A 27,470-nucleotide genomic window follows, 5' to 3' on the forward strand; every position below is an offset into this window, starting at 1 on the left:
CAGGGCCATCACCACATGCAGTAGCCACCACATAGCCCACAAGGATCTGTTTATTGTACTGTCTGATGGTAAGGCGACCACAGACAACATGATCCATATGGCTGTCAACACTGGAGCCTCCCCACAATATCACAGAACCTTGGGAATATGTTGACTTCCTGGACAACGTTTGGCAGTTACTGCTCACTGTGGGCTTCCGCACATGAGCATGGCCATCACTTTGCATCTGAGGATATTGGGACCTGTCTGTAAATAATATGTTTCACTAGTGATGAAGAAGCTGGCAGGTGACATGAAAACAGCAGAACTGAAGGTGAGCTGCAAGACATTTCTGTGTCGAGCAAGATCTTAAGATACTTTCTCATAATCTGTTCATTATAGGCTGATTGGATACATCTGCTCCAGTGGCCCTTCTGAGATTGCCTTTCAGTGCTCTGGCGGTATCTGTGCAACGCCAAAATGCAGAGATGGTTAGATATTGGTCTTCACATGGGATTTTAATACATCGGCGACCTTGTCCAACTCGCACTGTGTTCTGACCTGTCTTCTGTAGCACGCCCACAGCCTATGGATGACACATAGGGAGGCATTGGCATTTGCAGCAAAATTACTGATAGTCCATCCTTTTTGGATCAAAAAGACTGCTCTTGCAACTTACACTGCATTAAGATATTGCCTTCCATGTGTTTGGCTTAATACAATGTCTGCAAACAACAACTGCCATCTGCCTACATCATTACAAGATGCTAGGACACTGGTACTCACTTCCTCCCACCTGACAATGTAATGCAAAGTACAGCCAATAGATGGCAAATGATTTTAATTGTTCTCTACATTGAAAGCAGAGATCTCAAGCTGCTCCTGTACCAAAATAGATTTAACATAAAGGATGTTGCTACAAGTGTTCCCCTAATTGTTTTGAACTGTGTATTATCTGTACAGTAACATGTGTTGGAATACGTGCCTACTGAATGTGAATAGACTTTGCTTGGGAAAATTTGTGCCGACTGTTAATGAGGTTGAGAACTGTGGAAATTGTAGTGTGTTAAGGGACTATCACTCTATTTTCTGCAAGAATTTTCATAATGCATCAACATTATTTCCAATATTAGACTGGTTTCATTCATAGTAATATTTGCACTTTGCTGTTTCACATTTCCAAAGTTTTCAGTTTGATGAGATGGTACATGTTATTTAATTTTTCAGTATTGACTAACTTCATTACAAGGTAGTTAGCATCTGTTGAGTGGCTTCTGACACGTTTAGTACAAGAACTGTTCAGAATATTAACATTTCTTATTACTGACATAAAATAATTACACTAGCCAACAATGTAAATGTTTCGGGCTCAAAAATAGTTAATTCTTATGTAGTTCCATCTACTGAATTAAAAAATCACCATAAAAATAACAGATTAGCTCTTGCTTTGGAGATAAAGTGACATTTCATTTTTATAGTCAACATTTTCAGTTTGGAAGAAAATTTGTTTTCGGAGTTGGTACACCTGTCTAATAACAAAACACAAATGCTCTTAAGCTGTTCGTAAGTCATCAACATAGATACTGTTGCTGTGACTGTGAGTTTCATATAGTTTCTGCTGCAATTAAAGCAGAATTTCTGGTTTGAGAGTGCTTTTGTAGTGGAAAATTCATAAAAATGCCACGAAAATGTGTAAATAAGGTGAGTAATTTTTGTTACATTTGTGGTGAAGTAACATTTTCCTCACAGAAACACAACCTGGCGTCTCTTGTGAAGACTGCCTATCAGCATTATTTTGGTAAGGAAACAGGGGACCAGGATGAATCTTGGGCTCCACATATATGTTGCAACACATGTTCAGTTAGAGAATGGCTCAAAAATTAGAAACAATCTATGGCTTTTGTTGTGCCTATGGTTTGGCGTAAGCCTACAAACCATACAGCTGACTGCTGTTTCTGCTTGATTCCACCTATAAAGGCAGGATTGTCTATGAAGACAAGAAGAACAGTTCAGTACTCCGATCTTCGATCTGCTAATCGAGCCATTCTGCTTTCGGATAGTTTACCAGTTCCTACTCCACCTGAAAATTGTGTGTTTGAAGTAGAAAATGAAGACAGTGTGGAACAAGAAGAAGAAGAAGAAGAAGAAGAAGAAGAACCAAACAAGCCTTCCAAATCCCATGACCCTGATTTTGAGGGCAAAAATGGTAAACCTCACAAACTGAGTCAAGCGGAATTGAGTGATTTAATTAGAGATCTGTCAAATGGAATCTTCTCAAAAGTGATGTCACAGTCACACAGTACAGAAAACGTCACATGGAACTGCTTCCCTTTTTGGAGAAGAAAAACAATCTTGTTGTTTGCTGCCACATTAATGGCTTGATAAAATTTTTGAGGATGAACCACGATCCAACTGAATGGAGGCTATTCATAGACTTCTCCAAGTTTACTTTGAAAGCTGTGTTACTTCACAATGGCAACCATATTGCTTCTATTCCGGCTGGTCATGCAGTTCACATGAAGGAGACGACTGCAAATATGACAATCCCCCTTGACTCAATCAAATATCATGAACACAAATGGAAAATGTGTGGTGATCCAAAAGTCACTGCCATACTATTAGGGATGCACCAGGGGCATGCAAAAAATTGCTGCTTCTTATGTTTGTGAGACAGTAGGGATAGGAAACCACTTTACATTAAGCACAACGGCCTGCAAGAAATCTTAGCCCGAGTGAGAAAATGTCATTGTCGAGCCTCTCGTGGACTCAAAAGATGTTCTTCTTCTACCCCTGTATATCAAGCTGGATTTGATGAAAAATTTTGTCAAAGGTACAAACCAAGGAGGGCAAGCCTTTAAGTACACAAGGGAGAAATTTCTGAAATTAAGTGATGCAAAAGTTAAGGAAGCTATTTTTATCGGGCCACAAATTCGAGAACTTGTAAAGGATTCTGCATTGGATCAAGTTTTGGAGGGGAAAGAAAAGGAAGCTTGGGAAGCCTTCAAGGGAGTTGGTTCAAATGGCTCTGAGCACTATGGGACTTAACATCTGAGGTCGTTAGTTTCAAGAGAGTTGTTCGTGGGTTTTTTGGCGACAAAGGAGATGATAACTATGCTCAGATGCTGACAATGCTCCTGCAAAAATACCACAACGTTGGATGCAACATGTCCCTTAAAATCCATTTTCTCCACTCCCACCTAGACTTTTTCCCTTCTTGTTGTGGAGCTGTCAGTGATGAAGATGAACATGGAGAAAGATTCCATCAGGACATTTCTGTTATGGAAGAAAGATATCAGAGCCACTGCGACAAACCAATGATTGTAGATTACTGTTGGTCTTTCTGTAGGGATGCTCCAGGACTCCATTACAAGAGGCAAGCTAAAAGATGACGATCTCATTCAGCCACTACATGATTCTCTTCAGACCCAACTGTCTCTGAGGTATTCTTCCAGCAATTTAGAACTCTTAAAATGTAACTACCATTTAAAAAAAAATCAAATACACTTTCAAAGTTGTTACAATTTGTAATTAAAATCTATCTTTTTCTCTTAATACATTAATAGTACTTCCACCTGGTGTGTAACACAGAAACTAGAGCTAAGGAAAATTTTTCATTGTCATATTCATTTTTCTCAACTCAAAATTAGTAGGAATTGACTCATGAAGTGCAGGAAACATTAAAAAAAAAAATTTTTTTGGCCAGTGTTATCATTATTAAATAATTACACTGCATCACTACAATGTACAGCAATAATGTTGTCTATTATATTTACAGAAAAAAATCTCATGAATCTATTGGCTTTTCCTACTTCAAGAAAAATACATGGACTTACCAACAGTTAAATACAGAGGATAAATCACCAAAGGATAGAATATTCGGTCTACAGTCGATAAAACCCATAACTTCTGTACCCATATACGCAAACACCATGCACTCCATGTGGGTTTACGCATTCTGCGAGCTGGAAAAGGTAAGCACACCATAAATACAGTTTGTGCTAATATTAAACAAAACACTGGAAATGTTAAAGGGTATCAAGATTATCAATATTCTCACAGAAATTCCAGCCCTATAAACAAAATGATCACGAAGAAAGCAAAATATGAGGACTAAATAAACAAAAAGACTGACTCACTTGTTGTTAAAACTATTACCACGGTACCAGCACTTGGAGAAGAAGCTGATACAATACTACATAAAGTCAAGAAGTATAGATTTTTTTAACTGTATAAAGTAACAATACTAAGGATCATGGATTATGGGGTTTTAAGAGGAGCATAATAATAAGCACATTGTGTAAAATTATACGATCTACTCTGGCATTATCATCTTGGACTTTGAGGAGTGACTGGACATCTGCGAAGATCACTGCATAGCAGTGTAGGTGTGGTACTTCCACAAGATGTGGGCAACTGTCATGATTGTACAGGATGTATCCGTGAATCAGATTGGTGTGACCGATACAGAGGCAGAAACTGATTGTGGATTCATTTTGAGACACTCTAAGGGAAGACTGCCACTGATTGCACAACACCACTCAGGTTTGATGTATATGTATACTTTAGGTAATGGCAAGGTATTCAAAATGAGACATTAATAATGGAAGCGTACAGGCCACAGTCAGACTGGATTGTAACAATAGCAATGAAATCACTAATGACAAATAGTAGAATATCAGATTCAGTGTTAAACCGCAACATTTAACTTTTCAATACAATAACAGAACAGGGTCCAAGAGAAATGAAATATAAGAAAGACTAAAAAGAACGAAAGAGAAATCAGCAAAATGCATAAAATAAAATAAAAAAGACTCACTGAGTAAGATAGGAATAAATAAGAGAAAGTGATGAAATGTAACAAAGAAAAATAGCAAAAGATATTACAAGAAAATAAATGATTTGAGTATGTGCAACAAGAACTGAGGTTGTGAAAGCAGGAAAGAAATATCCCATCCTATGCAGATTAGTTTGTATTGTCCTTCCTTTATTGGGAAGTTATCTATTTCTTTTCTCTTTTAATTTATATTTCTGTGCTATACATTATTGGTGTGTTTCTGATGTCTGGACAGCAGTACCTTAAAACTACAGTTTTATTCTGTAAATACTCTGCAATAAAATCATCTTGATGATTACATGTTTATGGAATTAAACAATGGGGTCCCTCCTTATCATGAGAGAAACATGTCAAAAGGTAAAAAGTGAAAACGATGGTGACTAGGCTGCTCAAACTATATAAGCAAGTCAAAAAGTTTAAAAGGGCATAACAGCAGTTGTACAACAGGTAAAAGAAAAGAGAGAAACAGTCAGCATCTTGCACAAAGGTGGCTAAAAGCACAACACAGTGAGAGGGGAAGACAGGAATCAGTGGTTGCTTGGTGGATACCTGCCACAGAGGAAGACTCTTGCCCCATCAACCACCCCTAATACTGGAAGTGGAAGAGTATTATAGGTCAGAGTAAAATACGCCCTTCCTCAAGAAATGCAACACTTTGGTAGTGGCTGTCATGTCATCAGCAAGCATCTGAGGTAGTGAGGTAGGGAAGCTGAGAGCGTGCTGCAGATAAACCAGGGGGGGACACTCGATAAGAACACGTGCTACAGTCAGTAGACTATTGCAGCTGCAGTGAGGAGGATCCTCTCGAGGAAGAAGAAATTCATGGCCAAGTCTCGTGTGGCCAATGAGTAGTCAGCACAACACAATGGCATCTTTCCGACAGGACTGCAAAGATGTGTGCCACACCTTAGTGGACCCTTTAATCACTCTCAACTTGTTTTGGGTCATAGTAGCCTACCATTACAATTCCCAGAGCTTCAAAATATTGTGTCGGAGTTGTAATCTTAAGTCTGCGCCCGGTATTCCCACGTCAAGTTGATCTCCTGTAGTTGCGCCTTTATCTAGACAATCGGTGAGTTCATTTCCTGGAATGCCTATGTGGCTCTGTGTCAGATGAAGCTCACTGTCTTCCCAGAGCTGTAAAGGTCAGCAAGGTCCTAGATGTTTGCAGCCAAAAGATTTTTGGGATAGCACAGGATTGTGCCCTTTAAGCAACTCACCGAATCACTACAGATCAGAAAGTTTGTCTTGGCCTGGATTTGACATACCGCAAAGCCTGAGAGATGGCAACCAATTCAGCAATGTATACATTGCAGGCAGCTGACAGAGAGTGCTTCTCATGTACCCTTGCATGTGCAAAAGCGTAACAGACCCTGATGTTGACTTTCAATCCATCTGTGTAGATGCATACCAAATTAGAATAACTGTGGAGGATTGAAAGAAATAGGTGTCAGAGAGGGTCCAAAAGAGGTCCATCCAGCGTACAGGGGAAGAGGAGAGGGAGCTCTAGGAATACAGACTAACGGAGGCTGTTAGAAGTCTTTCAGTATAAAACAGAGTCGGATCCCAGCTGGTCTTCCCAGTTTTGGGCAATGTGCAGCAGTCTGAACTGCTGGTTGTGTTGAATGACATGGTGGGTAGGCATCTGATAGACTGTGACTGCATAAATTGCCAGGAGCTGCTGTTGTCTGACCTGCAGCGGTGGGACACCGGCTTCTGCCTGGCTACATCTTCAGACCACCATGGTACTGGCGGTCACTGGAATGAGCCAGAGGAGTAGGGTATTGTCGCTGCTGCTGCTGCATGAGTAATAGTATCAATGGTATCCTGTATCAATTTGTCAATATCTGTCACATGACGAGTTGCAAAAGTGGCTGCAGAGGAGAAAGCCTGCCAATCAGCTTTCTGAAGCGAGCAACGTGGAGCATGTTCTAGATATCTGTGAGTGGAGAGGGAGAGAACGATAGGAAAATGGTCACTGTCACAAAGATCCCCATGGACATGCCACTGAATCAGGGGTAAGATACTCGGGTTGCAAACTGTGAGATCAATAGCTGAAAATATTCCGTGGGCCACACTGAAATGGGTTGCAGCTCAAGTGTTGATCAAGCAGACATCCAATTCTGAAAGGTGTTCTAGTGCTTGGCCTCTGTGAGATATAGCGTTGCTGCCCCACAAAGGATTATGGGCATTAAAGTCCACCAATAAGAGGAAGAAGGCAGGGAGCCACTAACTAACAGCTCGTGATAATCTACTCTGGGGCTAGATAAACATTACACATTGTCATCTGAACTGACAGTTAGGTCACGTCTTCTAGAACAGTGGTTAAGGGGCACCTGCTCACTGAATATATCAGAGCTTATGAAGGCACAGACCCCACTGGACAATCTCTCAACATTAACATGATTGGTACATTAGTGGTGGTGGTTTTCCAGAGCAGGGAGGTGTGTTGCCGTAAATCATGTTTCCTGAGGCGCTATGCCAATTACAGAATAAGCAACCATTAGATGACTGAGGTCATTCAAATGTCGATAGTAGCCATTACAGTTCCATTGAAGGAGCATTAGCGTCAGGTCTGAGAAATTGGCAAATGGAAAATATGGGTGTGATTATTTTGCTCCCAGATCGTGGTCCAGGATTTCTGGCCACACCAATGGTGCGGGAACCACCAGTGCTATAGGTGTAGGGGATGAAGGAGCTGATACTACCTCCCCCAACTTGAGGGCAGGCCCTGGAACACAACCAGGGTGTGGAGGTGTCTTGCGAGATGTTGCCATTGCATGAGGTGTGGACTGTGACATGACAGTCGCAAAATTAGAAACCATAATAGTTGGAAGAAAGTCTTTCAAACTTTTTCCTTGCATCTTGGTAAGACAGACGGTCAAGAATCCTATACTCTTGAAATTTCTTTTCCCTCCTGAACATTGAGCATCATGGTGAATGAGGATGGTGCAGTTCTTGACAGCTGACATGTTGAGGGGGTGGGTCACAAGGGCTGCCCTCTCGGGATGCCCGTCCACATGCCCTACAGATAGCCTCATTAGAAAAGTGGCAGGACATGTGTCCAAACCTTTGGCACCTAAAACATCGCATTGGAGGAGGAAAGTAAGGCCTTAGGTCACACCTATAAATCATTCTCAAGCAAAATATTACCATCAAAGGCTAGGATAAGAGCTCCAATGTTTACTCTATTATCCTTGGGTCCCTTCTCGATGGAGCAAACGAAATGCACTCCACACCATGCCAGATTAGTATCCACCTCTTCATCAGTTTGAAGTGTTGTGTCCCAATGGAATTCTATCGAGCTTGTTATGAGGAGAAATGTTAACTGACACATCACTTAACTTGGCATATGCCTGAAGTGCCCATGATTGGTCGGTGTGTGATGTTTTGATCAGCAAAGGTCCATTTCTCATCTTCCCTATTACCGCAACCTCCCCAAACTGATCTTCAATATTTTCAACGAAAAACATATGCTGCGTTGAAGCTAAAGAGCCACTGTCAGTACAGGAACAAAGCAAGATCTCGACAAACTGACTACTTTCATTTCTCCTTGCCTGGTTCTCATCTTGTGTGTGGTTATTGATGGAAATACCGTAGGATTGTAAACTTGTGTATTAAAATCACTGTTCCTGACTGATGAGATGGCCATGTTGGTTCAGCCACCATTAAATTAGATCCGTTCTATTGCAGATGATCCAACCCGATGCCACACACTCTGATCGGAGGCTCTCCCCATGCCCCCTCCCCTTGCAGTCAACAGGCACCTACTCCTTGGCTGACATGGGGAGGTCACAACTTAGGCTTTGGCAGTGTGTGTTGTCTTGTGAGGGTATGGCATTGGTGGCCAGGAGACGCCTCGTGGGGCGGTTCGGCCGCCGCACAAGTTCTTCAACGACACTACGGCAACTTGCGAGTGAATGAGGATAAAATAATGATGGAAGACACACAACACCCAGTCATCTGGAGGCAGAGAAGATCCCCGACCCTGCCGGGAATCAAACCCGGGACCACGTGCGCGGGAAGCGAGAACGCTACTGCCAGACCACGAGCTGCGGACTGCTTTGGCAGTGCAATCCCTGCATTGTCAGGGGGCTACCACCGAGAGGGTACATGAAAACATCCACCATGACAGACTGGCTACCATGCTGGATTTTGGATGCAGATGTAGATCCACTTCACTGGTAGCTGCAATAGGTAACAGCGCACATGGAGAGGTAGTACACCATAGTAAGGTGTCCTTCCCCAGACCGCCCACAATCGGTAAAATTTGGAAAGTGGAGATCAGAGCCAAAAAGGGGACCACAATTTAAAAAGTCAAAAAATGTGAGGAAAAAAGTGTTAAAAATAAAAAAGTCCAAAAGCAGTCACAAGACAAAGGTAAAAACTTGACCCAATAAAAGACTCCTATTAGCCGCCTCTTACAACAGGCAAGGAAGGCCCCAACACTGCAGGGGATAATAAAATCATCTTATCTTTATTATTTTCTCTTTATTCTAATTTAAGTTCATGTGTTACTTGCTCATTTTTCTTTATTTTCATATGTACATATTTTTTGACACTTATGTTGAATGAGGATGATTTCCACTATTAGTAAATATGACTACTTTTATTAAATACTCATGTTAACAAAAATGCACTAATAAAACAACATTCACAATAGAAACTATTTATTTCCAGGTGGGAGATGATTTAAAGGAATAAAAACTTACAGATATAGCAAACTTTACACCTTGGAATTTATAAACGTTGAAAAGGGAAGAAGTTTTTAGGTACATATGGCTGTTGGATAATCAATTAATTTAAAACTTCCCCAGGACTTGTGTTTTATGGAACACTGTAGATGAGAGGGAAATCAATAGATGCTACAAATAATTAGATTTGGCAAGGAGGGTGAGATGTAATTGATGTGAAATAATGCAAATAATGAAATCTTTCATACCAAAGTAATGTTTAGACTGAGTGAGTGTGTGTGTGTGTGATTTAAACATTTCTTTTACTTATGGTGTGAACCAAAGAAATTAAATTATATCATTAGATAATAATTACCAGACAATTCACATGTATGTCTGGTTTGGGATCTGAAAAAATATTTTTTTTTATGCAGAAATCGCACATGCGCAATGATTTGCAGATAGATGGTGCCATATGCAAACACCCTCTGCCAAATATCGCACAGCAGCTCCCTTGCAAGTGCATTGTATGCTGTGTTTGCTAATAGTGCAGCCAGACGTTACTCACCAAAGACCATACTAGACTAATGTTATGATGGGTCTGTCATCGAAGAATCTTGATTTTCACATCATGATTTAATAGCAGCCAATGCTGGGTTTCAGGCCAATTCCTTGTCAATGTGGGGCAGCATATATAGGCCAGGCATGTCACACAGTACAAGAACACTGCAATGGACATCAGTGTCATACATGTCTTCATCAACCAGAAAAGTCAGCAATTGTGGAACAATGTCTGAATACAGACAGAACTTCATGATTTATGAAAAGAGGGAAGTTTTATCCGCAGCATTGCATCATTAAGGAAGCAATACATACCGTACAGCCAATAATCTCATCAACAGGGATGTGGAATTTCAACTGAGCACAGCCTGGAACCCTGCATTGGCTGCTATAAAATCACGATGCGAAAATCAAGATTCTTCGATAACAGACCCCTTCATAACATTGGTCTAGTACGGTCTTTGGTGAGTAACGTCTGGCTGCACTGTTTGCATACGCAGCATACAGTGCACGGACAAGAGAGCCGCTCTGCGATTTTTGGCAGAGGGCATTTACATATGGCACCATCTATCTGCAAATCATTGCACATGCACCATTTTCACACCTGCACATTCTTCGCTCACCTGTTCTAGAAACAGGGCGTCGACGTGCAGATACCATCCGTCGTACCTACCCACCAGCAAAGCTGAACCACCTGAAGATGTCAGACAGTTGCTCCGAGGAAATATTGTGGAATTTGCACAACATGATCTGGCGGCAAACCCATGAAGACTATTTACAACAATGACATGATTCGCTAATGACATTACTATCCTCAGTGAAAGTGAGGAAGAATTACAGGATCTGTTAAATGGGATGAACACTGTAATGAGAACACACTATGGACTGAAAGTATATGGCAGTCAATTGTGTGGGAAAACCTGAAAAGAAGAGAATCGTAGCATTTGACATGTGTTGCTATAGAAGGACGCTGAAAATTAGGTGGACAGATAAGATCAGAAATTAGGAGTTTGTTGCAGAATCACGAGGAGATGAACATGTGGAAAGCACTGCAAAAAAGGTACAGGGCATGTGCTAAGACACAGAGGAATAACCTCAGTGGTACTATAGAGAGCTGTGTAGGGTAAAAGCTGTAGGGAAAGACAGAGTCTGGCATGTATCCAACAAATAAAAGAGGACTCTGGGTGTAAGTGTTCCTGTGAGATGAAGAAGTTGGAAAAAAATTTAAAAAAATGAGGATGATGGACATAACCTTAATTCCTCTCCTGCACAATTGCATCAGAAAGAGTCTCTGAAAGGCTTTCAAGAAACAAAGTTCTTTAACTGACATAGTTTTGCAGACTTAATTCCTGTGTAGTCCTCATTTTCTGTAAGTAGAAACACACAATAGTCATATACACAATAGTCATATACACAATAGTCATATGTCTCAACAGCAACAGCAATAGCAATAGCATACTTTTTTGGCAAAAAGAAACTCACCTTTGACTAGAACATGTAAGATTTTCACAGCGCAGAGGGGAACAATACAAATCACTAGGCTGACTCCAAACAAGAACTGAAACTGAAGCAAAATCAAAACTCTGTTATCTTGTAATCTCATAGTCAATGAATTTTAAATTGCTTGTATCAACAACACAACTATGCACAATGAAGTCAGTCTTACCACAACACTGACATTGCACATTAATGCTATTCTTGGAAGAAGTCTGAAACTCATGCGGGACCCATCCAATGAGAATGGCTGAGTTATCACTTTTTCTCTTCCTTCTGTGTCTCTAACGAAAACCTGGAGCAGAAAAATTGTAACTATAGTATGCAAAAAGTAGCAACAAATTCTAGTTCACATGGCTTATGGGAGACACAGTGAACATCAGAAGCACACAATACAATGCTGTAAAATCTGGACCCAAGTAATACTTGTTCAACAAAATAATTTTAAAAGATGAGCTTCACTATCTTAAAGAATGCACTCTCTTTCTTCCAGGAATTATGAAAAGGCTGCTAATCTGTCCTTGTACCTCTCTAAACTAGTGGAGATTGCAGATCACAATTGAGATAAAACTGCAATTAACTTCTAAACAGAACTGTTGGCCATTGCTTGTAGTCCAGGTTAGGCGCTCTCTAGCCTACTCTAAGCCCTATGTCATCTGAAACTGTGTAAATGGTTTGTATCCCACTGCCTGTTAACATACATCAAGACGCTTGAGAACCGTACCTGGAGATTCAGAATAGCTAACGTAAACCACATTTGTCTAATGTGGCATCTCTCTCTCTCTCTCTCTCTCTCTCTCTCTCTCTCCCCCTCCCTCTCCCACTCCAATTCATGTGTATTAAGTACATACATAAATCAGGGCTTTTGGAACAGGTTTAATCTCATAGAATGTAGTGATTTTGCATCTCTCTCACCTAAAATAAAGTTCATGTAGCAAACATACAGTTCAGTACTGAACATCAACTACAGTGCGACTGGGCTTACCGAGCGACGTGGTGCAGTGCTTAGCACACTGGATCCGCATTCAAGAGGATGATGGTTCAAACCTGCGTCTGGCCATCCTGATTTAGGTTTTCCATGATTTCCCTAAATCACTTCAGACAAATGCTAGGATGGTTCCTTTGAAAGGGCGCAGCCAACTTCCTCCCCCATCCTTCCCTAATCCGATGGGACCGATACCTCGCTGTTTGGTTCCTTCCCCCAAATCAACCAACCAACCATGATTGGGCTTAGCATTTTCCCCAACGTATATTAAGAACAACACAGGCTGTCACTAATATTCAGCCAGGCACTGTTTTCAATAATTATCAAAGTCACCTGTGTGATTATATGTTCAACACACACAAATGTGATCCCAATCATTACAGAGAGTGTTTTTAAATAACAAAATGTCACCGATTTCCTGTAAAAAGTTGACAAACATAGTCATAAGACTTATTTGGGTACGTGCATCACCTGTAGAAGTTACCTACCAAGAACAAGTGCTAATTTAGCACAGTGAAGAAAGGAAAGTCAAACCCATGGATAAATGAGAAACAACATTTTGTTAAACAAAAATAGATGTTACCTGAAACAACCAGTAAACATGACACAAAAATTGAGACAAATTTAGATTTTAAGTACCTAAAAGTAAGTTAACTGAATAAAAAGAATTAAAAATGATTCACCATAAAAACACCGAAGCATGTAGGAAGCTTTGCAATTGCTTACAGAAAACTGTTCAATCAGTATCTGTTTTGTATCGAAAGTAATATGTGGGAACTTTCATTAACTTATATTCTGGAAAAGTTAAAAAGGAAGTGAATGGCATCCATCTAGAAGCTGTTAGCTTTCATCCATATTCTTCTTTCAGCTTTCGAAGTTTAATTTCACCAAATGTCAGACATTTGATGAAGATTACCATTTTATGATAACAACATCACAGAAAGAAGATGAGCACCTACCAACCACCCACCGAAATAAGTCTTATTAGATAAGAGTGTGATTTGAAAAACATGATGAAATCTTGTCATTTATGACTCTCTTCTTGCACCTTCTGTCTCTCCTAATCTAGGATTTGAGGTGATCTCCCTCTTAATTCTTATTTTCTTTTTCTTCTTTACCTATGCAATGAAAGAACTATATACAGGTGGGCCATCAGTCAGTAGTCACTAGCAAGCCTTATACTTCGTTTAGTCTAGTGTAATGGTAGTCAGTTGTAAACTTGACTGATTTGCAATATCCATAAGTCAGTTGACTCCGTGTATTTGTTTTGCAAATACTGTGGAAACATGACTAACTATAGTGATACTTGTGATTCATTTGTGGAATATTTTCCAGACATCTATCCTCCATTTTGACATGGTCTCTGCAAATTAAATTTAAGATTTAAAGTGACTGGGTTGGTAGCGGAGCTTCATCGCCCAGGCAGACCAAAGTCTGTTACTCCAAGAGAGAATCTTAATGTTGTCACACAATGTTTTAGGCAGTTGCTGACTAAATCTCAAAGAAAAGTGTCCAGGGAGTATGGAATAGCAAGAACAAGCTCACAAAGGATTCAGAAAAAGCTGAAACTGAGACAATGTATGCCTACTTTACTTCAAGACCCAAATGGAGATGATCCAGACATGCATATGGAATGCTGCACATTGTACACAATCTGACAAGAAGCTTATCAAAAGTTCTACAAAAACATTCTTCGGAATGATTAAATGACTATTAAGGCAAATGACAGGGTGAATACGCACATATGGGCAGGAATTTTCAGTGGTGGGCTAATCAGGCCTTATTTTTCAATGGGATTGTCAATTTTATAAATGACCTAGATAGGCTTCAAGAAGTGTTGTCAGAACTGGAAAATAGTCCACTTTTTTAACATATTCAGTCAGCTCAGGAAAAGTTGATACAACAACAAGATGGAGTTCCCCCACCATATGGCGTTATCAGCAGACAGGGTACTATTGAATGGTCTCCATAATCTTCAGATATCACACCCATGGATTTTTCACAGTTCAGCAGAGAAATTTAGCATCAGAATTTAAAAATAATAATAATAATAAATCTTTGCTACTCAAGAAAGCAAATCATCAGCTGTATTGGGTGAAGTTCATGATGGCTAGAGATGACAAAGAACACTGTGAGAGCTGATGACGGCAGCATACGCTCTGAGAGAGAGAGATGGCTAGGGATGACAAAGAACACTGTGAGAGCTGATGACGGCAGCATACGTTCTGAGAGAGAGAGAGAGAGAGAGAGAGAGAGAGAGAGAGAGAGAGAGAGAGAGAGATTGTATATCAGACTTAGCAGCAAAAGTGTCACAGTTGTCACTGAAAAATAAATAAAGTTAGAGAAGTTAGTCTAAAAATCTGCGCACTATTCACTAAAATAAAATTACTAACCCTTAACTCATGAGGAGTGGTCTTTCAGATGGCAATGGAATTCCTTCTATAACCCCCTCCCCCACCTACCCTCCTTAAATCACCACCCCTACACATTTTTGCTGTCAGTTCCTCATGAACTACACAGCTGTTCTTCAATATACTACAGAAAGTGTTCGCAGGAATGTGTCAATTTTAATGATCCTAAATTTGATGAAATTATTCTTCGGTGGGAGGAGGAAGATGTCAGTGATATAGATCAAGAAATATACAAAAAAGATGGTGATTTTGCAGTAGCTGGTGATCACTAGCATGCAGCGGAAGAACTGAAGGACAATGGTGATGGGCACATTTCTGGTTCTCCAAGAAAACATTTAATGTCTTGGTTAAAATCAAATGTGCTTTGAATGGTTGTAAAGAAAAATGTAGACCTCATCACTGAAAGTCAGTTTTTCAGACTATCTTTTGTGGTCACGAGGCAGCCCTGACGCCAGCTACGAGCGCTTTTCACTTGCTGTATTACAAAATAAGTAATTCAGCTAGTAATTAATTATTTTTGCTGTCTATTCTATAGTATTTACATGCTTTAGTGTTAGACACACGTGATAAAGGTTTCAGTTTTTATTTGCGTCTGAATAAGATAAGCGAAGTTTCTACTTAGGACAGTTCCGGGAGTACGCAAACGTTTGTTTACATTCTTAACTGATGTTAAATACGCAGGATTATCAATTAATTCAGTGCACAATACCCAGTATTTGCGATTATTAGTGTCATTTAGGCTCGATACATTGAAGGCAGCAGTTTTTATACGTTTTATTAGGTTATTTTTCACATGAACATAAACGTTTGTTTACATTATCAATACGAGGGTTAACCAGCTTAAGTTAGTGTACAATACTCAGTATTCACGTTTATTAGCATCATTTAGACTTGATACACTGAAGGTAGCAGTTTTTACACATTTTATTATGAATAGTGATACTGACAGTGATTTCTAACCTCACTTGTATACGTTTGACTAGCGCAACCCGCGATCGTTAACAGTTAAGGAAATGTAAAATACGTGGTAAATTAGTATTACACTACAATATCTGAGTAAATCAGTGTTACAATACAACTTCTGAGCCCTTCTTTAATACAGGTTAGTTAGCAGAAAGCTAAGACTCACTTTGCCATCTGCTTAAATACCTTAGCTTGTTGTGGGCTTTAGTGATCATGTACTGTAAGCCCATCGGTTCCTATAAAGTAGAATTCGTATTTGTGCTTTCATTCTGAACTCTTATTGTTAGCTAAAGGTTTTGTTTTGTACCTGCATCTGTCAGTGTACAATGCCCAGTGTTTATGTTTATTAGTATCATTCAGACACGGAACAGTTAAGGTAGCAGTTTTTGTAGTTTTATTAGGTCACTTTCGCGTGTATGTAAACGCATGTTTAAATTACAAATACGGGGGATAATCAGTAGGTGCAGCTTACCGTAGGTCACTGTTTAATTCGTTTATAATAATCACTAGATAGCCCCTAGCAGATTACTGTAGGTCACTGTCTTATTCTTTAGTATTCACTAAGTAGCCCCTAGCAGAAAAATAAGCACCAGATCTCGCTTCAACCATATATTTTTATTTTCATTATTGAGTGTCCTTTCTGTCAACTAGAGTGCAGCTGTTAACCTTGTGTGGCAGTAGGTTTCCTTAAGTTTTTTAATAGTAATCAGTTATTAGCTAGATGGATAGGGACTGTGTCTGTTGTGTGCGGATGCAGGAGGAGTTGGTCACAGTCCAAACACAGCTGGAAGCTTTGTTGGCCACAATCAATATGCTCCTTGAGGTGCGGTGGGGATGGGGTGCTTGGGGCGGCCTCTGCTGTACTAGATGTGCAGGGGGGCATGTCACAGATCTCTGTCACTGAGCCGACCTCAGGAGCGACTGAGCCGGCCAGCCCACTCTCACCTCAGTGTGGGTGGCAGACTGTGTCGAGGTCTCGAGCCTCAAGGCGAAGGCTGCCCGGGGTACGCAGGCTCCTGCCAAATCCCATGCACTTTGCTAATAGATTCAGTGTGCTGTATGATGCTGGGGGAGGGGGGGGGGGGAGGCTGAGCCAGATCAGAATGCACCTTCTGCCAGGATAGTGGCCACTCCTTCAGCAAGGTCCGGCCCGGCACGTGGGGGTAGGGGTTTGTTATAGTGCGCGTCATTTTTGATGGCAGCCGAGTTTAGGTTCGTTCTGCGCATCTGACGTCACAAAACACAGTCAGCCAATGAACAGAGAGCTTCGTTGCCAGAGCTCAACTGCAGTGCAGAGCACGGACGAGTGTCTTCAGTTTTAGAAATGTTCAGTCATAAATTAAGTAATAGAACAAAAGCAATGTCTTGATAGCAGACTTTCTTTTATAGAAAGTTTGGAAAAGCATTCTTTATACCAATTGCTTTATATTCTATTAATTAATCAAACTAAACAAGCAATAAGCTTCCTAATTCAGGCGATAGCGAGGAAAGGTGTTTGTTTCATTCTCACGAACCGTTTTTTCGCCATAAAGAACAGCGGTAATTGTTTATTTCCTATTGTACTTCGACGAAACGTGAGTAATTCATAGTCATACCAACAGTGTTTGTCGGTATTTTGTGTGATATTTTAGAGTCGTCAAGGAGTTGTGTTGAACAATGAGCTCTGACGGTGTAATGGTTAAGGTGTTTGGCTGCCAAGTGAAAAGTTCCAAGTTCAAACCTTGTTCGGTGCTTAGAATTTTCTTTATTTAAAAACAATGCCGAAGTGTCTTACTTCATGAATTTTATTCGTTTGAATGTAAGTTTTTGAAATTTCTAGTGCTTTGTCTCAATCATAATAAGTTTTCGGTTCTTCTAATTTTGTCCTCCAATATTTCTTTTCACAGCAATTAACAACAATGAAAAGGCACACATACAATATTCATGTTATCTGTTTTGTTTGTATATCTTCTTTTCCATAGTCGCTGTTTTACTATTCATATTGAGATATATTCTTTTGCGACAGTATTAAAAGTATTATTTAGATAAGAATTTCGGCTCGTACATTGCCGAGCTACTTGATTGTCTGACGCAATTCTTTGCTTCGCTGCTTTGGCAACATCACCATATTCAGTGTTTTCGTTGACTGATCTATGTTTTAGCAAGTATTTGCTGTCCATTGCGACAAACACAAATTGTTTGCGCCATGCGCCTCACCAGGGTGTACATGTGGACGAAGGAAAAAAAATTCCGGATTTCCCGGTTAAAAATACACTTTCTCCCAGATGAAAATACACTTTTTCCGTGTTAAGTAACAGTCTACTTTTCCTCGGAACTGTAAAACTTATCAATCCTTTCAATAGTTGTGGTTTTATATACCGGTGTAGAATTTCCCAACACTTTAGAAAACTAAACTCAGGGGAAAAAAAAACACATTTTGGAAAGATGTCTGATGTGCAGCAACATGTGCGCTGCATATTTTCGTATTATGAAAGTATACATTGGAATTCTACCAAACACCCCATGTTACTTTCCGAGGGATTGAGATCAAGATTGCGATGTGCTTTTGTAAGCCGGTCGTAGCTCATGTCAAGCGATCTCGCCAGCCGATGACAGCAGATATTCAGACCACAGGACACGCGATGTAGTCAGCCAATAACATCATCACTGTTAAGTAGTGCGAACACACAAGCTGGAAAAGTTAATGGTTTAAATTAATATACATAGTGTTTGCTACAAGAAAAGAAAAGCTTTGGTCTCTAAGATTAATAAGCTGCAAGAGAAACTAGGCTTTGACACGTAATGTTGATCTTTTTGCATGTGTTACACTTCAAGATACATCACAGAAATGTGCCAGCAAATTTTTTAACAATGACATAAATGTCTGATCTTCTGGGCTCGAAAATATTCTAAATGGTCATTCTCAAAGATTTGAATTTTGAATGAGAGTCAAACGCTCTGTGAGTTAAGAAATTCATCGGACATTCGCACACAGATCTCATCTTGTGTAAAAGGAAATTTGCTTTACTTGAAAGTAACGCTTTTCAAACAATCATTCGGAATATTTTCCCGTGACCTTTCGTTTTAGCAGTTGCGCCAGATGACAGGCGTCGCTGTGCTTGCGCAGCTATGATGACGCAGGAAGCCCGTACGTTTGTACGTGTAAAACATTAAAAGATCTTACATTATGTCATAAAAGAAACAAGACGTTAGAGGATACTCCAAGAGCATGGGAATTTTGTGAACCCTACTAAATGCATAATTCGGCTTAAAGTGCACATTCGTATGTCCAGATTCAGATGTACCAGCACCGCATTATCTCATGTTTGGTTCTTTATTATGGCATAATGCCATATGTGCTAGACGATGAAAACATGCACTTGAAATGTAGCGAGCAGTTGAAACTAGGCAATAGTGTGGAATTAAGCACTTCGTTTCAAGTAAATTGACTGCCTCAGCAGAAAAGATTAATAAAAGTCAAATTTCTTTAACAAACCGACAAAGATAACTTCATTGTTCTGCAAGGCGATTAATGCTTGACTGTCAGAAAGGTAGAAACAAACTAAAATCTGAAACTAATAACTTATTTTAGCCTTCCATAATTATGAGCATGTATTTTAATTCACTTGATAGCTCCTGACCACAGAAATCCATTTTGTTTTCATTTGACGTGAGAGCAATAAATGAAGAGGAAACAGCAAAATTACTTAACGTAAACACGGGCCATGTGGAGGCTACCACCTCCTCACTACAATTTAGACTGCTCTTTGCACCAGGTCTGATCCACAATATTTCCGAACCGGGCCAATATTAGATAGTGGCACTCCCCCATCCCTCGAGCGTTTGAGGTATGACGCAAAAAATTTAAAAAATCGACTTTTCAAAAATATCTACATACTGTAGCGCACATCTTTCTGAAGTGTCTGCTACATAAAACATATATGATCGAGGCAATGTAAGACATGTTATTTGGTCGTTAGTGTGCCGAAGTGCAGTGCCACGCCTCTTCACACAGCGTTCTTCCATCACATGCCTCTCTATTTTGCTCTGTGGAAATCAAACGTGTAATATTTTGCAATGGGTGCCATCAAACTGTATTCAGGACAGTGGAAATTAAAATGTCCTGTGGTGCCTCTCCTGCAGTCGGCCATTTTGTCATCCTGCCCCGCTTAAAAAAAATCTTGCGATTAATAGTGGATGGGATTATTTGTAACTGGGAGAACAAGAACTCTTGAGAAAATTTGCAGTCTTTACTGCCTATTAGCTAATAACTTGCTGTTCTGTGTGACATAAAATTATATATACATAAAACGAGTAAAGACAAGAGACAAGCAAGACAGCACACATTTCTTCAATCCTGAAGTCCCAGCTTTTTTTTCTCTCTAATCTTGCCACAGTTTTATATAGCGTACTTCCCTTTCTGGGAAAGACTCTATTACGCCATCAAAGTTCGTCAACGTTTTGCTACATGAAAAAACGAAATGTTGTCGTCTAATACCAGAAAAGCTGTTAATACAAATACTTCCCAAGACTGGTGTGGTTTCTCGATCTGATTACATGTATTTTGTCACTGTCTGCTAGATAAAATGAAATAGGCCTGCCTAATACTGCAGCAGTTGTTATACACACCTAATAAACGAGACTGTTTTGGCACAAATGGTCATTTTTATAACACGACAGAATATAATTCAGGAAGTACCAACATCAAAAGCCCATTAGACCTACTACAAGCAAAAAGTTTTATGTTAGGAAATAGTTTCACATTTCATTCATACTTTCTAGCTTCTGAAGCATGAGATCGAAAAGTAGTAGTATGTAATTTTTATATAAATTTTAAATCGTCATATACTTCCGTAATTTGTGACAGTCTCCGTTTCTTCTCCTTCCTCATTCTAACAAACAATCTTGTCATCACTAATTCTGTAACTATTCCTGCCAGTGTCAAAATTTATTCTCTGGTTAACCTCATTAATCCTGCCACAATCACCGGTTTAGTTGTCCCGCATTTGTTTTCCGGTTAGGCGATATTAAGTGCTCGTACAACGCGTTTTCCGCACTACTCCCAGAATAGAACTTTAGTGGCTGCTAGCTGGGGACTGTAGTGTACTGGCCTGGTCAAAAATTTTCTGTCAAAATTTCATTTTCTTGGATACACGGAGAAGACAACATGTAATCTTAGTTGCCCGTTATTCCTGTTAATCGTTTATTTCCTCTCTGGTAGCCTGAATCTATGGAATTCGCTAGTAATTATAACAACGCTGATGATTTGAAAACCCAGTCAACCACATAAAACAGTGATTGTCATTCACCCTTTCGGCTTTATTCAGGTGCACCAGTAAAATTTTTCCGGATATCATATGGCTGTTTGCTGCTATTGCTTATACAGCTAACTGCCACACTTCTGTAGCCAGAAGTGGGATAAGGTACTACTCATACGCGACTCAACTGCATGTGCGCATAAACTTGCCTGCAACCGCTCAAACGAATCTAATGTAAACAGTTGTGATGTCACGCTCATCGGAGGCAATTTGTTGTTATAAAACATTGCATAGTCTTCCTAAAGCCTTGACACATTTTGCTGTTGGCAGACGCTCGTATGAGCATTGTGTTTTGTTCCTGTATATGGCGCATTTCCTTTGCAACTTAGGTTTTATTTTCGTTTTTTCTCTCGTTTGTGTTTTATTGCTGCAGTATTATTCTGCAGTAGCGAGATACAGTAATATTCTTTGTTAGAGTATTGGTTCTTACTAGTCAAAATTACAAAAATGTAACCAAAAACTAAAACAATGAAAAATTCCCAGAATTCTAAAAATTTCCCGGGATTTTCCCGATTTTCTCCCGGATGAAAAAATTCCCGGGTTTTTCCCGGATCTCCTGGTTGTCCCGGGTCATATACACCCTGCTCACTGACAACATATTTTAGTTTCTATGTTTTATTACATCCACAATTCAGTTTTGTGTACTTCGCCAACTTTGTTTTAATCAGAACTTTTTAGAAAAAAGTGAAATGACTCTGGTATAAATAAAACTTTTATTACAGTCGCGAAAGACGGAATATTTCTGAATATTACATATGACACCTATCTGGTACTTAAATGAGATATTGTTATACAGAAAATTGTATATGAAATTTAGGTATCTTGTCCACATTTCGTTCTCAACATTGTGGCAACTAAAATCGAAATTACGGAAAGTATATGCTATGGACTTTTACCTCTGCAAACTCTTCAAAATTTCGTGCAATGGTTTACTACATTTAATGCTGCACAATAACTGCATTGAACATCGAAACAAAATTAAGTCATTTATAGGGGGAAGGTAACAGTCAAGAAGACGTGTAAAAATCAAATTTTTGGGCCAAATAGTTTTTGTGAAATCGAATGATAAGTGTGTCAAAGTAGTCGGAACACCATGTGTCTGCACAGGCAAGTGGGGCAGTGAATGCAGGGAGCACGTCTCTGTAGTAGCGAAAGGGTTAATGCGGCCATGGTGGCTTTACTTCATAAACTGCGTGCTCCCCCTAAACGTAAGTTTGCGAACTTACTATACTATGGTGCTGCTTCTCTTGGCACGTGCGGCGTTTGAAACTGGCAATGCAGCAATCTCCCGTGTCTGGGCGGGCATGCGCGAGCCGCCAAGATAAAAGAATTGAACTATTGTTATTGAGAGCTCCAATGTTAGGCGGGTCATGGAGCCCCTCAGGAACATAGGGGCTAGGGCGGGAAAGAAGTCCAACGTTCACTCGGTGTGCTTGCTGGGGGGACTTGTCCGGGATGTGGAAGAGGTTGGCGGCTATGAAGTGTGCAGGCTACAGCCAGCTGCAGATTGTCGCACATGTCGGCACCAACAATGCCTGTCATTGAGGTTCCGAGGAAATCCTTGGGTCCTTTAGACGGCTGGCTAAATTGGTGAAAGGGCCTCCATCTCTCAAGGAGTGGAAGCCAAGCTGAAGATCTGCAGCATCGTACCCAGGGTGGACCAGGGTCCTCTGGTTTAGAGTCAAGTGGAGAATATAAACCAGAGGCTACATCGACTGTGGTGAAAATGGTTGTAGATTCCTTGACCTACGCTATGGGGTGGAAGGTTGTAGGATGCTCCTTGATAGATCAGGGGTGCACTACACACAGGAAGCAGCTACATGGGTAGCACAGTACTTGTGGCATGCAAAAGGGTTTTTTTTTAGATTAGGTTCCTCCCCACGGGGAACAAACCGCTGGCCTGAAAAATTACCAGTTCATGGCACTGATGTGGGTGTGCCAACTGTAAAAATTGTTAGTTCGCCTAAACAGGTCAGTCCAAAGGATGAAGGGTCTGTAGCAAAATCCCAGAGTTAATCTCCAAAATAAAGAGTAGCAATGCCAATATTGTATTAGGTACCAAAAGCTGGTTGAAACCAGACATAAAAAGCAGTGAAATTTTGACTCAGATTGGACAATTTTTAGGAAGGATAGGACTAGTGCTATGGGAGATGGTGTGTTCATTACAGTTAAAACCTGTTTAAACACAGTTGAGATCGATACTGGGTCAGACTGTGAAATAGTCTGGATAAAGCTGTCAATCAGACAAGGACTGACAATTGTATTAGGATGTTTTTATAGACCACCAGCACCCGCAACAAACATCGCAGAATGTTTCAGGGAAAGTCTTGAGTACATAGGAAGTAAATATCCAAATTATCCATTAGTTATAGGTGGAGACTTTAATCTAGCATCCATTGACTGGGAAAATTACATGTTTATCACAGGTGGCAGAAGCAAAGATCCGTGTGAAGTTATTCTAGGAGCACTCTCAACATACAACCTTGGGCAATTGGTTAGAAAAACAACTTGGGATTGGACCATATTAGATATCTTGGTGACAAACAGACCTGATCTTTTTGAGGAAGTTAATCTAGAAGAAAGGATTAGTGACCATAATGTCATTGTGGCTTCTATGTCAGTGGAAGTTGCAAAAAAACAGCGTAAAGTTTTCTTGTTTGGGAAAGCAAATAAAAGTGTAATTAATGAATGTCTTTATAGTCAGCTCCAAGCATTCACTGCGGGACACAAAGATATTGAGCATCTTTGGTTGGAATCTAAAGGTATTGTCCACCACGTGCTAGAGAAATGTGTGCCTAGCAAAAGTACAAGGGAGGGAAAGGATCCACCTTGGTACAACAAACATATTAGGAAGTTGCTGAGAAAGCAGAAAATTTCGCAGTCGTTTTAAATGTAGTCACTGCCCCGCTGACAAACAGAAATTGTGCAAAATGAAAGCAGCTGTCAGAAGGACAATGAGAGATTCTTTCAACGAATTTGAAAGCAATATTTTATCTGCAGTTTCTAAAAGTAACCCCAAAAAATTTTGGTCGTACGTAAAATCTATAAACGCTACAAATAATTTAATACCTTCTCTTGCTGACAGTATGGGTAATGTAACTGATGATGATAAACAGAAGGCCGAAATTCTAAACCTAGCTTTCAAAAACTCATTTACGGTAGTATGGTAGAGGACTGCAGAACCATTCCACCTTTCAATTATTGAACAAATGAAATGATGGCTGACATAGTGTTTAGTGTATCTGGGATTGTAAAACAGTTAAGATCCTTAGATGCCAGGAAGGCATCTGGTCCAGACGGTATACCCGTAAGATTTTATGTTGACTATGCTACAAATATAGCACCATTCTTATACATCACCTATCAGAGACCACTGGAACAGCGGAAAGTTCCACGGGATGGGAAGAAGGCCCAGGTAATAGCAATCTATAAAAAGGGTAGAAAATCAGATGCACACAATTACCGGCCAATTTCACTGACATCGATTTGTTGTAGAATCATGGAACATATTTAGTGTTCAGACATAAAGGCCTTTCTAGACTCGGAGAAGCTAATCTGCAGAAACCAGCACGGTTTTAGGAAACAGCGGTCATGCGAGACACAGCTGTCCCTCTTTGTGCATGATATACAACAGGCTCTAGATACCGGCTCCCAGGTTGATGCCATATTTCTCGACTTTCGAAAGGCGTTCGACTCAGTTCTTTCACTTTCACTTGCTACAAAAAGTGTGCGCTTACGGTCTATCCGATGACATATGCAGTTGAACAGAAAGTTTTCTAACAGACAGGGAGCAGTATGTCGTCCTGAATGGGGTGACTTCAACAGAAACAAGTGTAACTTCAGATGTGCCCCAGGGCAGCGTAATAGGTCCTCTGCTTTTTACGATTTACGATCTGGTTGATGGTATTGACAGCGGCCTTAGACTGTTTGCCATTGATACTGTAGTCTACAGGAAAGTAGATTCACATGAAAGTTGTGAACAAATCAATAGAGGATTTGCAGAAAATAAATGCGTGGTGTAATGACTGGCAGTTATATCTCAATATTAGTAAGTGTAACCTACTGCATATAACAAGGCAAAAGTCCCCATTAATGTACAAGTACAAAATAAATGCCCAATCTTTGGAAGCAGTACTGTCCGTCAAGTATCTGGGTGTGACTATTCGAAATGATCTCAAAGGGAATGATCAGATTACAAAAGTAACAGGTAAGGCGAACTCTAGATTGCGGTTTATTGGTAGAATCCTGAAGCGATGCAGTCCTTCAACAAAAGTAATAGCTTACTATACGTTAGTTCGTCCAGTCTTGGAGTATTGTTCGTCTGTATGGGACCCTTACCAGTTGGGTCTGATTCAAGAGACTGAGTAGGTACAAAGGAGAGTGGCAAGATTCGTGACTGGTAGATTTAGCCATTGCGAGAGCATTACAAATCTCATAGAAAGTTTGAAGTGGGACACACTTGCAGATAGATGGTGCACTAAACGGAAGGGGCTGGTCACTAAATTCCGATATCTGATCTTCACCGAGGATGTAGAGCATATATTATTACCACCAACTTTCAAATTGCGCAATGATCACCATTCAAAGATAGGGGAAATAAGAGATCGTACTGAGGTGTTCAGACAGTCGTTTTTCCCTCGCGAGATCTGCGAGTGGAACAGAAGGGGGGAAATATGACTTTGACGCTAATTGTGCCCTCCGCCACACACCGCTTGGTGGCTACTGAAGTACAGGGCGTTTCAAAAAGAAAGAGCAGATTTCAAACATTTATTTCTCAAAAACTACAAATGATAGAAACACAATTCAAACGTTTCTTGTCAGAGAAAGGTTCAAAGTTTTTCAATGGTCCGCGCAGAAGTTCCATGCAAATCCGCAGTGGCGCTGGCGTTTGTTTGTAGGAAAATGGCGACGACACCACAGGAACGATCATTTTGTGTGCTGCAATTTGCAAAGTTAGAGTCCATTGTTGGTGTGCAACGTGCATTCCGCCGTCAATTCAACAAACAGCCGCCTCGTCATAAGCAAATTTATGAGTGGCATCACAGATTCGTAGAAGATGGTTGCATCTGCAAGCGAAAAAGCACGGGTCGTCCACGCACATCGGATGAAAATGTCGAGCGTGTCCGTGCAGCTTACGAAAGGAGCCCTAGAAAATCCACGACACGGGCAAGTCACGAACTAAACATGTCTAAAACAACGGTATGGCGCGTTCTGAGTAAGCGTCTGCACATGAAGCCGTACAAACTGCAGTTATTGCAAGCATTGCGTCCTGACGACCACAACAAAAGGTTCGAATTTTCAACTGCAATTCTACAGGACATGGAAGAGGACAATTTTGCCGAACGATTAATTTTTTCAGATGAATCACATTTCTGGTAAAGTTAATCGGCATAACGTACGAATTTGGGCGAGTGAAACTCCGAGGGACGTTATTCAACATGAAAGAGACTCACCAAAGGTTAACGTCTTTTGTGCAATTTCGGTAAACAAAGTTTATGGACCTTTCTTTTTCATGGAGAAAACTATCACAGGAACCATTTACCTGGACATGTTAGAAAACTGGCTATTTCCTCAACTTCAGGAAGATTCAAATCACTTCATCTTCATGCAAGATGGCGCCCCACCACACTTCTCTGAACCTGTACGACGGTACCTAAATAACACCATTCCAGGACGGTGGATTGGAAGAGCAGGAGCACAAGATCAATGTCATCGTCTGTGGCCTCCCAGGTCACCAGACCTTACTCCCTGCGATTTTTATTTGTGGGGGTACATAAAGGACTGTGTTTATGTCCCACCTATGCCCGCTACTCTTCAAGAGGTACGACATCGAATTGTTGCGGCCGTGAATTCGGTAACTAAAGACCAGTTGCATCGTGTGTGGCAAGAAATGAGATACCGGTTTGATATTTGTCGTGTAACAAATGGTGCTCATATTGAGGTACAGTTTTGATATTTGTTGTGTAACATTTGGTACTCATATTGAGTGAAGGACCGTTGGAATTGTGTTTCTATCATTTGTAGTTTTTGAGAAATAAATGTTTGAAATCTGCTCTTTCTTTTTGAAACGCCCTGTATATATGTAGATGTAGATGTACTTAGGAGGTGCAAGTTTTATTTACATGTTTAATGTCTGGAATTCAGTTGTGCGTGAACATTTACTTGATACAGAGCTAATACAATTTCTCTGAATGTAAAATTCACTTGTAACAGTATGTTTAGTATGATATTCAAGAAACCACACAAAAACATATTATATACTGCACAAATTAT

At 40.2% G+C, this 27,470-nt stretch overlaps 1 protein-coding gene across 1 annotated transcript in view; it reads right to left on the bottom strand.

Moving 5' to 3' along the window:
• LOC126417175 (transmembrane protein 62-like) overlaps window positions 1-27,470 on the bottom strand; it is a 74,208-nt gene that overhangs the window by 20,279 nt on the left and 26,459 nt on the right. Inside the window, exons 8-10 of the mRNA XM_050085076.1 lie at window positions 11,714-11,836; window positions 11,530-11,611; window positions 3,813-3,941 (exon numbers count right to left, since the gene is read on the bottom strand). Of these exons, the coding sequence (XP_049941033.1) occupies window positions 3,813-3,941; window positions 11,530-11,611; window positions 11,714-11,836 (334 nt within the window). The remainder of the gene's footprint in view (window positions 1-3,812; window positions 3,942-11,529; window positions 11,612-11,713; window positions 11,837-27,470) is intronic.

This window comes from Schistocerca serialis, chromosome 8, assembly GCF_023864345.2.
Source record: "Schistocerca serialis cubense isolate TAMUIC-IGC-003099 chromosome 8, iqSchSeri2.2, whole genome shotgun sequence".
Classification (NCBI taxonomy): domain Eukaryota; kingdom Metazoa; phylum Arthropoda; class Insecta; order Orthoptera; family Acrididae; genus Schistocerca; species Schistocerca serialis.